Below are 15,517 nucleotides of genomic sequence, written 5' to 3'. Positions count from 1 at the left end.
GACCATCCTGGGAGGCATTCCGCCATCTTCTCAGTTCCTGAGGAAGTCAATGTTATTGAAAGCTGCAGTCTTGATATGATAATGCCCCTCACACTGGCCTGCCCTGTCTCCCTCTCCTCCCTCCCCCGCCCCATTTCCGCTTCCTGGCATCACTTCCCAAATAAAACACCTGTACCCCAGCCCTTGTCTTGGGCTCTGCTGTTGGGGAACCCAAACTTAGACACAGTGTTACCACTTCCTGGCTGGGGGAGCAGGACGGAATGACTTCACTTTCCTCCTTTGTAAAAAGGGAACACGAAAATCGCACAGGCTGGCTGAGCAGTTGAATTAGATGGCCACGTTGAAGTGGAAACTGCAGGGTGATCTCAAGGCTATTCCTTATTATTGTTAGTTTGGTGGTAGCATTTGGTCCATCCTCCATTGCTCTTTTCATTAATAAAATGGAAGAACACTCTACCTGCCATCTCATTTACCTGGGGACCTGTGCTGCCAGGGGCAGGTGAACTCCCGGGGAGGAACGGGCACTCAGGGGCTGCCCCTGCTCCACCCCTGCCTTCCCCAAACAGCATGGCGCTTATCAATGGGCTTCTACAAAGAACACTGCAGGAGACACGGGAGTGGCTGGGTCTTTCCAGCCCAGCCTGCGTCAGTGCTGCCTGGGGGTCACAGGATGAGCTTGGTGCTTGAGCAGGGAGCCTGGGGATGAGCAGGATGGAGCTCTCAGAGAACCTTTGCAGCCCTGGACCTCTTCCAGGTATGCTCGCTGTGGTCCGCCTACGTGGCTGCTCCTGCCCTCACTCCAGGGGCTGACTAGGCTGCTCCCTGCTCAAGGACCCTGCTCCGACCCCCTCGGCAGCATGAAGACTCTCCTCCTGGTTCATGCTGTCCTTGTACACCTTCCACCAGAGCCCTGTCCTTCTGTAGACCAACATCTCCTTGAGAGAAGGGGCTGTATCTCTATATTCAAGCATCTAGAAGAGTGTCTGTCAGCCAACAGTACAGGCTCAATAAACATTTGTAGACCTATGGCTGAGTCATGCCTGGTGGGACAGTGGGAGGCACGCAGGGAGTCCTCACTCAAGGTAACCGCCAAGAGGCCAGTGGAGTGGGCAGGCACGGCCAACCCTGGCTGGCACGCAAAGACCAGAGTTCTGGGAGGGAAGTCAGAAGGTGCCGGAGCAGGGGTCCAGGGATGGAGTTGCTCATAGAGTTGAGATGTGAGGGTTAAAGGCAACATCCCAGGATGGAGCGTCAGAGTGGGTAGGAGTCTAAAGGGCTTCCTCCTGTTGTCTGGGTCTTTCACATAATTCTGAGAGCTCCTCCAGTGTGAAGGGCCAGAGTGGGTGGGTGGGACAGTCAGAGAAGCTGCCCCCTACACACACTTTGCCATCAGCCCTACCAGATCAGTCCCCAAGAAGTTGATCCCCTCAGAAACTGACCAGGTCTCTGGATGAATGCTGCCAAGAGTCCCCTGCCCTGGGAAGCAGCAGTTCTGAGTCTGCAGATGGAGACAGGCCCTGGTGCAGTATCTATAGTGTTGGGCGGGGGTCAGGTGCCATGGACAATGGCTTGTGTGAAGCTGGGCAGTGGGCATCACTCTTCAGTCACAGAGCTGTTGCCCAGAGCAGCCCACAGGGGATGGATGGTGGATGGATGGATGGATGGATGGTGTTGGGGTTGGTGAGATGGGATGGAGAGAGGACAGAGCCAGCTGGAAGGGTTGCTGAGGATGCGCACCAAGCAGTCCTTCCAATACCTGTTTCTCCTCCTGAATCCCTTCCAACAATGGCACCTCTACTCTCCCACCTGCCCAAACCAGAAGTCTGGGCCTCAACTTTCCTCCTTTCTCCCTCCCCTTCCACAGGCAGCCAGACATCAAGCTCTGTGCATTCCACTTTCTTTGTTCTGTCTCTACCACCACTGTCTTGGCCTAGCTTCTTATCAGCCCTTCCTTGGACTATTGAAATGGGCTTCTACCTGTGGATCTCCCTATCCTGGCCTCTTCTCCCCCCTCCTAGAGCCATTCTCCTGGAATCTTAGAATGGCCTCGCATCTTCCATTGGTTTCCTGTAACCAGAACCAGAGAACAAGGACCGGTGACGGCTATGTAACAGAGCTTGGCTGGGCTGAAGGGAACTTCCCAAGATTCCCTTTCTTGTATGTTTCCCATTAGGCTGGGCCACAGGGAGATTCCTGGGAGATCTGGGAGATGGAAGGGCAGCAGCAGCCACTTTGCGACACATACACATAGTTGCCGATCAGCTGGTTCACCTCATCGGGGTGCAGCAGCGGCTGGGCCTGCCACTGCCCCCCTTCCCATGAAATCTCCTTAGAGGCTTACCCGGCTTGAAACCCCAGCCATCCTTAATGCCTCCCTTGTCCAGCACTGCCAAGTGTTATCCATCTTTCCTCCCCAATATCTCTTGAACCTGCCGTCCTCTCTATATTCTTGCTGACTCAGGTACTCAGCATGGCCACTTGCCATCCATTAGTCCGCTCTCCATGCTATTCATTCATTCATTCATTCTCTCAACAAACAGTTATTAAGCAAATACTATGTGTCAGGCATCATTCTAGGTACTGTGAAAACAGCTCTTAACCTTCACCCTTCCCCTCCTTATTCTAAGTGACCAAGGGATGATGACAACAAAGCCTGCAGGATAGAACCTATATCTTAATAGGAGAGGGGAGACAGATAATAGGTGGAAATGAATAAGTAGGAGGAAGGATTTCCAGTTACATCTGAGAGATGAGGTCAGCAAATCTTCGTCCCAAAATGTAACTATAAATCTGGACAAAATTGACACAAATAACCATTTCCATACTCTGGAAAGGGACCAAAGGCATGCAACAATCTGAAAAGCACTTATGCTTGAAAAAAATGCTGTACTGTAGGTAAGAACAGCAGGAGTCTGTGGTGTTCTTGCCCAGGGGTACTTCCATCCCACTTCCCCCAGCTCAGTCCTCACAGAGGTTCTGCCAGGGTGGGCACATCATCAGGACCAGCAACTTTGCTGATGAAGTCCAAAGTGGCTCATTCAATTTTGAGTGGTGGGCGATGCCCATACCTAGAGGCATTGTCAGTGGCATAGACAATCCTGGCAGCAGGTGGATGGGGAGAATGAATGCTCTGTGTGAGGCTACAGTCATTGTTGGGCAAACACGCTCCTGGCTTAGGCTACAGCATGCACAGTGGAGCCCAGAGAGGGCTCAGGGTACCCACACACTCCTGCCAACCCTAAGACTGTGGGCAAGTGCAGAGGTAATGCAAAGGGTCCAGCAGAAAGTAAGATCCAGGGCAAGCTTGAGAACAGCCTGAACTTGAGAGCCTTTCCCTGCCTCACACAGATCTATCAGCAGAGAATGGAAGCTGTACTGGCTCAAGGTTTGAACACAACATCTGTCCAATTATTGGATGATCCCTGAATTACACAGAAACAGGGGTGACCCCTAGGAAGCCAGGCTTAAAAATGAAAGGAAGAATAAAGAACAAATATAAGCAGAGATATTAGTGGTTGCATAGTGAGTAGTGTGGTGGTGGTGGTGGGGACAGAATTAACAGACTTATCCCAGGCAAGTGACCAAACAAACAAGTCAGCAACAACATTATTTAGACAGGTAAATCAGAACCCGGTGTTCCCACAATATGTTATCTAAAATGTCCAGTTTTTAGCAAAAAAGTTATGAGATGTACAAAGGAAAAGGAAAGTGTGACTCATTCTCAGGAGAAAAGTCAATAGAAACTCTCTGAGTATTCCCAGATTTTGTATTCAGCAGGCAAATACTTTAAAAAACTATGTAAAGGGGTCAGCCCTGTGGCCAAGTGGTTAAGTTTGTGAGCTCTGATTGCGTGGCCCAGGGTTTTGCTGGTTCAGATCCTGGGCACGGACCTGCCACTGCTCATCAGGCCACGCTGAGGCAGCATCCCACATAGCAGAGCTAGAAGGACCTGCAACTAGAATATACAACAATGTACTGGGGGACTTTGGGGAGACGAAGAAGAAGAAGAAGAAGAAAAGATTGGCAACAGATGTTAGCTCAGGTGTCAATCTTTAAAAAAAAGAAAAAATAATTTAAAAAAACTATGTAAATGTGTTTAAAGAATTAAAGGAAACACGTTTAAAGAATTAAAGGGATGCATGATAATAAAGAATAAACCAATAGAGAACCTCAGTGAGATAGAAAATACAAAATGACAAATGGAAATTCTTGCGATGAAAGTCTAAAAACTGAAATGAAAAATTCACTAGAGGGGCTCAACAGAAGATTTGAAATGGTAGAAGAAAGAATGTGTGAACTTGAAGATGGAGCTATAGAAATTATCCAATCTGAAGAACATAGAGAAACACAGAACAAAACACTTGAAGAAAAAAGAACAGACTCTCAGAGACCTGTAAAGCAACATTAAGCACACCAATACATGTGCAATGCAAGTCTTAGAAGGAGACAGACAGAAAGGGACAGAAAAATCATTTGAAAAAAATAGTGGCTAAAAACTTCCCAAATTTGATGAAAAATATTAGTTGTCACATATAACAAGCTTGAAAAACCCTCAGCAGGGTAAATACAAAGAGATTCAATATATTACACAAAATAAAAAGTTAACCAAGTGTTCTACATCCAATAGCTATGCTTCAAAAATGAAGACAAAATAAAGACATTCCTAGATAAACGAAGCCTGAGAGAATTCCTTGCTGGCAGACCTGTCTTATAAGAAACACTAAAGGAAGTTCTTCAGGCTGAAAGGAAATGACAGCAGGCACTAACCCAAGTTTCCAGGAAGAAATGAAACACACAGGAAGAGACAAATATGTGGGTTAACAGGAAAAACACTATAAATATATTTTTTTCTCATTTCTTCTCTTCACATCTTTTAAAGACATAAGAGTGTGTAAAACAATAATTATAACAGTGTATTTTGGGGCTTATAATATATAGATGTAATATGTACATGACAATAAGAACACAAAGGAGGAGGAAGGAAAAGAAACTACCTTGGAGCAAAGTTTTAATATTTGAATGGAATAAAGTATTAATCTGAAGTAGATTAAGATAAAATGCATATTGTAATCCCAAAGCAAACATTATGAAAATAACACAAAAATATAGGAAAAGCAATCAATTAAAATGAAACGGCATACTAGAAAATATCTGTCTAATACAAAGAAGGTGGAAAAGGAGGAACAGAGGAACAAAGATAGAGGAGACATATAAAAAACAAACTATAAAATGCCAAATGTAAATCCAGCCATGTCAATAATTACATTAAATGTGAATGGTCTAAATATCCCAACCAAAAGGCAAAGATTGTCCTCACGAAATAGCAAGATCCAACTATGTGCTGTCTATCAGAGACACACTGTAGGTTGAATGACACAAAGTGGTTGAAAGGAAAAAGTTGGAAAAAGATATGAGGTGTAACAGTAGCCACAACAGTGGCTATGTTGATACAAGATAAAATAGACTTGAAGAAAAGAAACATTACAACAAAGAGGGACATTTCACAACGACAGAAGGGTGAATGCATCAGGAAGCTATAACAATTATAAATAAACACAGACTTAACAAGAGAGCTTCAAAACACATGGAACAAAACCTGGCAGCAGACAATTGAATAACGAGGGTTGGAGATTTCCGTATCTCAATCTCAATAATTGATCGAATAACTAGACAGGATATCAGCAATGATATAGAAGGCTTGGACAACACTATCAACCAACTTGACCTAATTGACACTCCTTACAGTGACTGCAGAATATACATTTTTTTTTACGTACATATGGAAGATTCCTCAGTACAGACCATATGCTAAGCCATAAAACAATAAATCAACTGGTGACTGGATAAACGAAATGCACATCCACACAATGGAGTATTATTCGGCTAAAAAGGAACAAACTACTGATACACACAAGAACACGAATGAACCTCAGAAACCTTATGCTACGTGAAAGAAGCCTGACACAAAAGACAACAGAATATATGATTCTATTTACATGAAAGATCTAGAAAAGGCAAATTTATAAAGACAGAAAGCAGATCAGTGGGGATGGAAGACGGAAGGGGAGATGAATTGCAAATGGGCACAGGGGAACTTTTCCGGGTGATAGAAATGTCCTCAAACTGGATTATGGTGATGGTTGTACAACTCTACAAATTTGCTAAAAGTCGTTGACTTGTACACTTAGAACAGGTGAGTTTTATCACATGGAACCTACACTTGATAAAGCTGTTAAAATATATAAATATATGAGATAAGAATAAATGCTATGATAAAGCTGTTAAAATACATAAATATATGAGATAAGAGCAAGTGCTATGGAGGAAAATGAAGGAGGGAAGAGGAGAAGGATATCGGCATGGTGCTCCAGCTGGCACAGTCATTAGTGAGCTTTGCCAAATTCCTCCAGTCCTCCCCTTCTAGGCACGTGGTTGGATCCTACTTCTTGGAGCCCTTGCGGATAGCTGGGGCGATGAACTGCATGTGGCGTGTGACAAGCGTGACTTCCAGGCTGAGGATTTCATTGCTGGCACGAGACCATTCTAGAGCTCCATGTCTCCCTTGGCGCTCTGGTCTGGCCGGCAGCACCACTTGAGGTATTGGTTGTTCCATTGTCCTGGGTCTTTGAGTCACTATGATGGGCAGTTGACCTGTGGCCCAGCTACTGCATAACCTGTCCCACTGTGACACACACAGGCAGTCAGTGAAGGCCTCAGAAGAAGGTGGCGCTTGAGTAAAAGTCTGAAGGAGGTGAGTTGTGAGCCATGGGTATTCCGAGGGGAAGGGTGTTCCCGAGAGAGGGCAGAGCACCTGCAAAGACCTGGCACATCCGAGGAATGGCAAGGAAGTGGTGCTGCTGGCACTAAGGACATGGAGGATGCAGAAGGAGATGACATGGTAGGTAACGGTGGGCTTGATGGAGGAGTGACATGGGAATCCATTGGGATATGTTGAGCGAGTGATAGATCTCATTAGATTTACGTGGTAACAGCCTTACTCCAGGTGCAATTTTGAGAAGCTATGGAAGGGCCACCGGTAGAATCAGGAAGACCAGTGGGTAGGTCTTTGTAAGAATCTAGGAGAGGGCTGACTTCATACCCTGCTGCCACATGATTTTTCCTACAAGCAGTTCTGATCCAATCAATCCTATGCTTACAGCTTTCAAAAGCTCCCTACTGCCCATGAGAAAAGAGTCCAAGTTTCTCAACATGATATCAACCTACCCGTCCTCTCTTATCACCCACCATTCTCCTTCCTATGACTTCACTTCCCCTCTCTCTGAGGCTCCTGTTCTTCCAGGATACACTCTTGCCTTCCTACCTGGCATCTCATGGTCCCTTCGCATCCCTGCCATCCATGGCAAGGAAGGGAGAGGGGATGCCCTGGAGAAAGGCCAAGTGAGCAAAGCCACAGAGTTGGGAGGTCATGGGGGGTGGTGTGACAGAGGATGCCCAGTCCAAGCTGCCCCCTGCCCTTGGTTCTGAAGGTTAGCTGTGGGTCAGGGAGCTGGGGGCCTGACAGAGGGCTGGATTCAGAGCTGCTCTCTCCTTTCTAGACTCTCTGGCCCAGTGTGGACGGAGGCCACCATCTTTCTTCCCACTGTGATTCAGACGTGCAGTGGCTACTCGTGGTGGGGTGTGCCAGGAGGGCTGGCTACAGGGAGAGGCCACCAGTCCTTGGGAGAGAACCTGGCAGGCCAGTGAGCAGACGTTAGGGAAGCTGGTGAGCCAGGAGGCTGCAGCTGGTCTGAACGGGCAGGACGGTGCCACAGGAAAAGCCTACAAGGGGTGGAGCCGAGGGCGGTGCCAGGGCTGGGTGAGAGCTTCAGCAGAGGCCCCCTGAATGAGACACCCTGACCCGGGCTGGCCTCTGGCTTCCTGCTGCACAGCAGGGCCTCGGCTCGGCAAAATTGTGGGTGGAGTGAAGAAGTAAAGTGCAGCAGCGCAACTTAACCCCAAAGAATCTTCCATCTGCCCCAATTACCCGAAAACTTCCGTTAAAAGCAAGTTCCAGGTTCCCAGTAGTCTCCTCCAGAATCTATGGGGAGAGAGAGAGACAGAGAGAGAAGAAGGAGAAGAAGAAGAGGAGGATGAGGGGGAGGAGGGGTGGGGAGGGGAGAGAGAGAGGGAGGGTCAGAGAGAAAGAGACAGACAGATAGAGACAGATGGAGAGACAGAGAGAGAAACGGAGAGACAGAGAAGAAGGAGAAGAAGAAGAGGGGGAGGAGGGGATGGGAGGGGAGGGAGAGAGGGACAGAGAGAGGGAGAGAGAGGGAGAAGAGACTGAAGGGCTGACCCCGAGAGACCAAGGATGGAGAGGAGAGACAGCTTCCCCAGTGCCCAAGGCCTCTCCTTTGCTTTCCAAAGCCGTCCACAGAATGGCATGGCTGGTCCTTTTTCACAAAGCTGCCAAGCTGTCTGTGGTCAGATAAGGCTTTAAGAATTAATTCAGCCTAAAGTAATGAGGCGCAGATGCATCTGCAATGTGGATGAACCTCAAAGATATGACTCAGTCCAAGAAGCCAGTCACAGAAGGACACATGTATGCTTCCGTCCACATGCAACATCCAGAGCAGGTAAGTCCATGGGGACAGAAAGATGAGCGATGCCAGGGTTGGGGGCAGCGGGGAGCAACTGCTTACTGGGTTTGGGGTTTTCTTTTGGGGTGACGAGAACATCTGGAGCGGAAAGAGGTGGTGGTCTCACAGCATTGTGAATGTGCGAATCGCTACTGAATTAAACATTCGTGTCTAAATGGTTAATTTTGTTACGTGAATTTCACTGCAATAAAAAGATAATCTAATCAAATTCTTCAAACTCAGGCGTCTCATGCAATATCTCATTTGTCCTTTTCTCAAAGGACTAGCATCTGTGCTCTGAAGCCGGGGGACTTGGAAATCTGGTGGCTGGAACCTTTCACAAAGACAAGTGACTTTTCCTTCCAAGCCAAATGATGTTATAAACCCAGCTCAGAGGAAAATAGCTAGAGATTTTACAGACCCCCAAGGTGTTAGGTTAGGACCGACCAGAGTTCAAGGCCAGTCTCAGCCTCTCCCCAGCCTGTTGTAGGCAGCGAGACCCAGAGAGGTTAACAGCGTGAGAAGCAACCCACAGCCCATGTCCACCGCAGAGTCGGGTCCGGGAGTCCTGGCTTTGTAAACACTGAGTTTGACACCCCCGTCCCTACAAATACCCGCTCAGACCACAGCAAAGGCTGCTGTGTGCAGTCTGAGGCCCCCTGGGCTCCGTCTGCTGGCTCCTGGCCCCAGCTGCACGCTAGGTTCACCTGGGAGTTAAAAAACAGGCTGATGCCTGGGACCCACCTCAGACCAACTAAACCCGAATCTCCAGTGTTTAAAAATACCTGGGGATTTTTAAGAGCTCCCTCATGATTCAGACAGAGAGAAAGGTTGAGCACCACTGACTTCGTTTCTCCCACTAGCGTCTGGGAGCTCAGGCATCATCTGAAGGTGTCCAGGTCTAGAGAACACGCAACGTCATTGTACAACGTCCCAGCTTGCACCTGTGTGACCCACGCAGCAGCCACCTACGTGATCACTCAGCCAGCACCTGTGTGACCCCCACAAGCATCTGCACAACCACCCACATAGCACTTGCACGGGACCCATCCAGAGGGTTGTCCCACTTGGTCCAAGTTACCCCCGGGCACTTTACTGGGGGCTCCTGAAGTTTGGGGGTGAGGGCTGTGGCCAGTGCATAGACGCCCCTCGGTGCTCTCAGCCCACAAGACCGAGACGGCTCCTCTGGAGGCCTCGGGTGGCCCCCTTCCTTCAGCAAGAAGCCAAGTGCAAAGGCAATCCTAGTCCCCATCGAATAAAATGAAACTCTTACCGAAATATCTGGCTGCAAGCGTTCTTCTCTTGCTGGGAGCTGTCGGCAGCATAACGAAGCTGGCAGACTGCGCAAATTACTTGTGCATCCTTTTTATAAAGAACCAGCCACATCCTCAAGCAGACAAGCTAATTCCTGTTTTCCAGTAACGGGAGATCCGCATCTATAGAAAAGAAATATATTTAGAATGCCCTTTCTCTGGTGTGTTCTTGGATTTCCAACAAGCTCCCTGTGAGGAATTAGCCCATGAAATGCAAATGTTCCCCCAGGGTCTTGCAAATGGCCTGGGGCAAGTCTGGGGGCCTCTGGGTCTCGGTTCCTCAAGTCTGTAAAATGGGAACCATGAAAACAACTACCCCTGGGGGGAACAGAAGGTCGATGAGACGGTGGGAGCCCTTCACACATGCCAGATGCGCCTCTGATCTTACAATCAGCTGACCTGGATTGGAAAGGTGCTGTATTTTCCAGAAAGCCTCAAAAACAGCTACAAACAAGAACATGCCAGCATGCAGCGTGACTCCCAGGACGCTATTTAGGACCCTCGTCTGGTGTCCGCAGCAGTCCCATTAGTGGAGAGACTGGGGATGCGGTCCCCAGACCCGGATGGAGAGAACAAGCCCCAGGGGCGCCCAGGGGTAGACCCTCCCCATGGCGCACCTGCTGCTAATGGCGCGGCTTCCCCTGCCATTTCTGGAAATTTGGCATCCCTGGAGAATAATTTAAAGTTGTGGAAAATCGAAACGAAAACTCTCGATTATGAAACAGTCAAGTGACACTCCTGCAGCCATCAACGTCACTGACGTAGAGGTCTGGGCAACCTATGGGAAAGGCCGCTCCAGGGGCGGGTCCTGCACTATGTCAGGGAGTTCACTGGGGAGTGACAGGAGGAAGCCCATCCCATCACCTGCTGTAGTGGGGGCTTTAGAATTAAAAACTCTGGGTCCATATCCAGGGTTTCATCCAGGGAGCTGAGTGGAGTTGGCCTCCACAAGGCACCTGGGCTGGGATAGGAAAGAGGCAGATGCCAGACTAGATGCCAGGGCACTGTGACCGAGGGGAGGGGAGATGCTCTGGAAATCCAGTGCCCACTGAACGGTGCTCTATGGACAAGAGAAGGAGCCTGACCCCTGGGGGCGTGTGATGAGGTTAGCCCTTCGCTCTGGACTTTCTCCTTTCTCTATTAGTGTGAATTTGGACATGCTCCTGAAATAGGGTTTCCTGATTTAGCAAATAAAAATACAGGATGAACAGTTATTGGTTTTTAGTATGAATGTGTCCCCAAAATTGCATGAGACATAACATCAACTTAAAAGGTATTCATCGTTGATCCGAAATTCAGATTTAATTGAGTGTCCTGTATTTTATCTGGTTACCTTATACTTATACCTTCTGAGTATCCATTTTATCATTGGTCAAAAGAGGATAATTACGCAAGATCTTTCAGGTGCTGGAAACAAAACAACAATTACAATTGGTTTAAAATATAAGGGGGGCACTTATTGTCTCCTTTTGTGGGAAAACCCTTATAATATGAACTTCAGGCATGGCTGGATCCAGCAGTTTGACAATGTTAACCAAGTCCTTTTTTTTCTTTTCCCCCCAGTTCTCCTGTTTGCTTCCTGAAGTGTCTGCTTCATCCTCAGCTAGGTTACCTTATTAAAAAATTCTGGGCACCAGCTTCAGGAGCTAATATTTCTTCCATGTCTAACGAGAAGACAGAGCATACCTTCTAGCGTCTCTCTCAGAAGTGCTGGGAAGCTTCTGCTCCCTACTCTCCCAAATATCTCCTCTTGCCGCATGATGGCCTTTTGATTGGGTCCCCAATCCAACCCTGAGCCAATCCTGGCAGCTGGGGAATGAGATGTGTTGATTGGCTAAAGCAACCTGGTTTCATCCAGGGAGCTGGGTGGAGTTGGCCTCCACAAGGCACCTGGGCTGGGATAGGAAAGAGGCAGATGCCAGACTAGATGCCAGGGCACTGTGACCGAGGGGAGGGGAGAGGCTCCGGAAATCCAGTGCCCACTGAACGGTGCTCTATGGACAAGAGAAGGAGCCTGACCCCTGGGGGCGTGTGATGAGGTTAGCCCTTCGCTCTGGACTTGTGGATGGCCCTTTCTTTCCCAGCCTCTCCCAGCCCCTCCCCTGCTCCTGGCAGGTCATGACCCAATCTCAGCTCTGCTATCACAAAGCAAAGAGGCCCCCGTGGGAGACAGCCAGCTGAGCCTCTGTCCTGATGTGCCCTGGGTGGGGCCCCGCCCTCACCGGCCCCCATCTACATCATGGGTGTGTATGTGTGTGTGTCTAGGGGGCACGCCTGGACCAGGAGGGCTCTGGTTGGAGGAGCGACCTTCACAGACCTTGGCTTGCAGTGGAGATGACAAGGACCTGGGGCGTGGGCACTGTGTTGTGGAGAACACATGTGGAGGGCAGGTCTGGCAGGGCTCTGCCTCGGGGGCGGAGGACACAGTAGAACTGCTCTCCAGTCACCCGCCAGCCCTGCCTTCCCCTCACCCACCTCTCCTGGCATCGGTGCTCAAGATCGGGCCCCAGGCTGGCCCCTCTCCTGGGCTGGGAGAGCCAGCTGGGGATGACTCAGCCAGGAGCGGCTCTGGCACCAGCCACACAGCTCACTGTGGGGGGAGGATGCTGGGAATACCAGATCCTCCTGGACTCAGGCCAGTATGCTCTGCACCGCCCCCCCCCCCCCCCCATTATTCATAATGACAGCTAGCACCTAGTAGTCACCAACTGTGGACCAAACTCATCACCCTGTAGCACCCTGGGGTGGGGGGGGGGGTAGCACAGGGGAGCTGTGAGTCCCCCTAAGTCACGCAGTGTAACCTGCCAGAGGTGGGGGAATTCAGGCCTAGGGTGCTCCAGCGCTCACTGCCACCCCATCCCTCAAGCGTGGACAGCCGGGCCCGCCCGTCCTGGACTGGCCTGGCCACCGTGTTGCCCCAATGGCTCCTCCTCCATCTCCCACGGGCCCTGCTGGGAGCGTGCGTGAGCTCAGGGTACCGAGCACCCCCTCGCCGGGGGTCCCTCTGGGGATGGCCCCGCAGGGGCTGCTCACCTGGTACCCGGGAGCCGACGCCTCCGTCTTGCAGCCCGGAGCCTGCTTCCTTCGGGCACCGCCTGGAGGGAGCGCTCGGGGTCCCCGCCCCTTCTCCCCCCGCGCCCCGGCCGTGGCCTTGGCCCTGCCCCCGCCCCATGTGACCTGGCAGGCAGGGGACGCGGGCAAGACCCGGAGGAAGCCGCCCGGCTGAACATCATCGGTGAGATTCGGGGGCCCCGGCTGCTCGGTGCCCCGCGGGGGAGGGGGGGGGGTCCGCGCTGGTCCGCTGAACGGCCGCCCCAGCCCGGCCTCGGTTTCCCGGGTGAGACTGGCCTGCGCCGGAGGGGCCGCCGGCGCTGGGTGCAGAGCGCCCCCTGGCGGGCTCCCGCAGCGCTGCCTCCCGCGACCCTGGACCACAGCATCCTTCGCTGCCCCATCTCCGCATCCCGCGCCCAACCTCTGGACCCACAAACTCGGAGTCGCCCCGCCCTCACCTGGAAGGCGTCACCTTCCCTGGGGCCACGGGTGGCTGGCAGGGCGAGTGGGGCTTTCGACACCGAGTCTTCCTGGGAGAGGGGATTCCGGGCAGCTGGCCCGTTCTGTGTCTTTGGCACCAGGGAGGGAGTTGGGGCTGGAGAAATCAATAGCAGAGGAGGGGCCCTCAGGTTGCAGAGGGGCGATCTGAGCCACTTCCCAAGGCTCCAGCATCGCCCAAGTCTCCCCACGTAGCAGATTGGGAAACTGAGGTCAGAGAGGTTCTGCGAATCTCTCAAGGGGACAGATTAGAAATAGTACTGCTGAGATACGAAACCAAGGCCAGCTGCTTCAAGAGTTCTTGAAAGTCAGGGCCAAGGAGGGAAGCAGACGGGTGGCCCTTCCCTACCTGGCCTTCCAGTGGGGCTCCAGGGGGCAGAGAAGCCTGTTCCCCGAGGGCGAGCCAGCCTCCCTCTCACCGAGGTTCGGTGTGGCCCCTTGCTCTTGTCCTTCCTGACCGGGCCAGGGGTGGCTGGCCGAGGGCTGGGATGGAGGCTCAGTCCAGCCTGAGGGAGGTGGTGGTGGCAGAGGCAGGTCACCCACCCTAAGCACTGTGGTACCCTCGCCAGCCCTTGGAGGCGTCTGGGAGTGGGCGGGGCGGGCCCTGGTGGAGAGGAGTTGCTGGCACAGGTGAGGAGGTGCAGGTCCTGCTGCAAGGCCAGAGCTCAGGGCTTCTGAGGAGCCGGACAGAGTGTCTTGCTCTCAGACCCTGTCATCCCCGCTCCCAGTGGGGACCTGACTGGAAAACCGTGTGCATGCAGCAAGGAGGGCGACCTCTCTGTCCAGGCCTGCCGGGGGCGGCCGGGGCGCTTCGGTGGAAGGAATGAGAGCGTCGGAGTCAGGCAGAGGCGAGTTCGACTCCTGCTCTGGACCCTTCTTAGCTGGGCCGCTGGGTAAGTCTCGTTGCGTCTCTGAGCTCCGCTCCCCATGTGTAGATAAGAAAGCTGCTGACCCCAGTGCGCAGTCTGTGTGAGGACTGGGTGAGTGCGTCACGCAGAGAACTCAGCTACGTGCCCTGTGCCTGCCCTCGTGGCCCTGGTGCCGTGGGGCTCCAGGCCGCCCAGCCACTGCCCCATCCTCCACCTTCCTCCGTCTCAGCTGCTGCGTCCGCCAGGCCAGCGTTTGGTTCTCAAACGGGGTTTCCTGCACAATTTAATGAATTCTGCCTTCTAATTTACGTGATAAATGGAAAAGTAGCCCGTTTTTATAAGACAGGATTACCACCTTAGAATCAAACGCTCTCAGGTGATTTCAGCTCCTGAGTTTGCATCTATGTTTAAAATCGAGGTGGCAGCAAGTGGCAGAGGACGTGTCTATGTGGAACGTTGGGATGTTGGGCCCTGGTGAGGTGGGTCCCCAGGAGAGCCAGCGGGCAGATAGTGGCTGCCTCTTGGAAGCCTTTTTGGGGCCTGCCATGTGACTGGGTGGGGACCTACATCCTTAGCCAGAATCTGTCACCATCAGTGGGCTGACTGGCTTCCATGAAATTAGGGTCCTGTGTAGGGGACCCTCCCTCAGGGATCCTGGAAGCCCCCAGAAATCAGGGCGGTTAACACGATCCTCTGGAGGCCTCTGCTTAGGAGCCATTGAACCCCGGGAGCCAGGACCCCACTGTGACACAGTTAATCAGGAGTTCTTGGGGACGTCTGGTTTTTACCTGGCAAAGGTGTTTTGTTTTTCCTAGTTGTTATAGGTTATAAACATTGGAAGCCTATATAGTGTTTTATGTCTGTAAACACTTGGGTCAATGCTGGAGCCCAGGGACTGTTTCCCCCTTCTTTGGAAAAGAGCTTCCCATTTTTGGGAAGAAGAAACACGGAACTAATTAAAATAGGTACTGAGCAATCCTGACTGTAATTGGCAATTCTGGCCACAAGATGCCGCGCGCAGCACACTGCTTATGGCGTCGATGGGTTTTTCCAGCCCCGCTGTCACCAGGCTGAGCAGGTGCCGCTGAGGAGGAGGAGGAGGGGGTGGTGGAGGAGGAGGGGGTCGAGGAGGAGGAGGGGGAAGGAGAGGAGGAGGGGCTCTGTTGGTCTCAGGAGGCTCAGGGGAATCAGCTGCATGGCACTCATG

General features: G+C 51.5%; 1 protein-coding gene across 8 annotated transcripts in view; it reads right to left on the bottom strand.

The window, feature by feature from the left end:
• The window catches only part of ARHGAP22 (Rho GTPase activating protein 22), a 191,464-nt gene extending 178,417 nt beyond the window's left edge, over positions 1–13,047 (bottom strand). For 3 of the 8 annotated variants that reach the window (XM_044759462.2, XM_044759477.2, XM_070493338.1), the window contains exons 1-2: positions 12,926–13,046; positions 9,853–10,015 (exon numbers count right to left, since the gene is read on the bottom strand). In XM_044759462.2, the coding sequence (XP_044615397.2) occupies positions 9,853–9,904 (52 nt within the window). In that variant the 5' untranslated portion in view covers positions 9,905–10,015; positions 12,926–13,046. Of the gene's footprint in view, positions 1–9,852; positions 10,016–10,509; positions 10,741–12,925 lie in introns of those variants that run through there. The other 5 variants (XM_070493310.1, XM_070493335.1, XM_070493314.1 and 2 more) reach the window with 4 other exon arrangements.
• Between the last annotated feature and the right edge of the window lie 2,470 nt (positions 13,048–15,517).

This window comes from Equus asinus, chromosome 2, assembly GCF_041296235.1.
Source record: "Equus asinus isolate D_3611 breed Donkey chromosome 2, EquAss-T2T_v2, whole genome shotgun sequence".
In the NCBI taxonomy this organism is placed as follows: Eukaryota; Metazoa; Chordata; class Mammalia; order Perissodactyla; family Equidae; genus Equus; species Equus asinus.
This window is presented reverse-complemented; position numbering and strand designations above follow the sequence as displayed.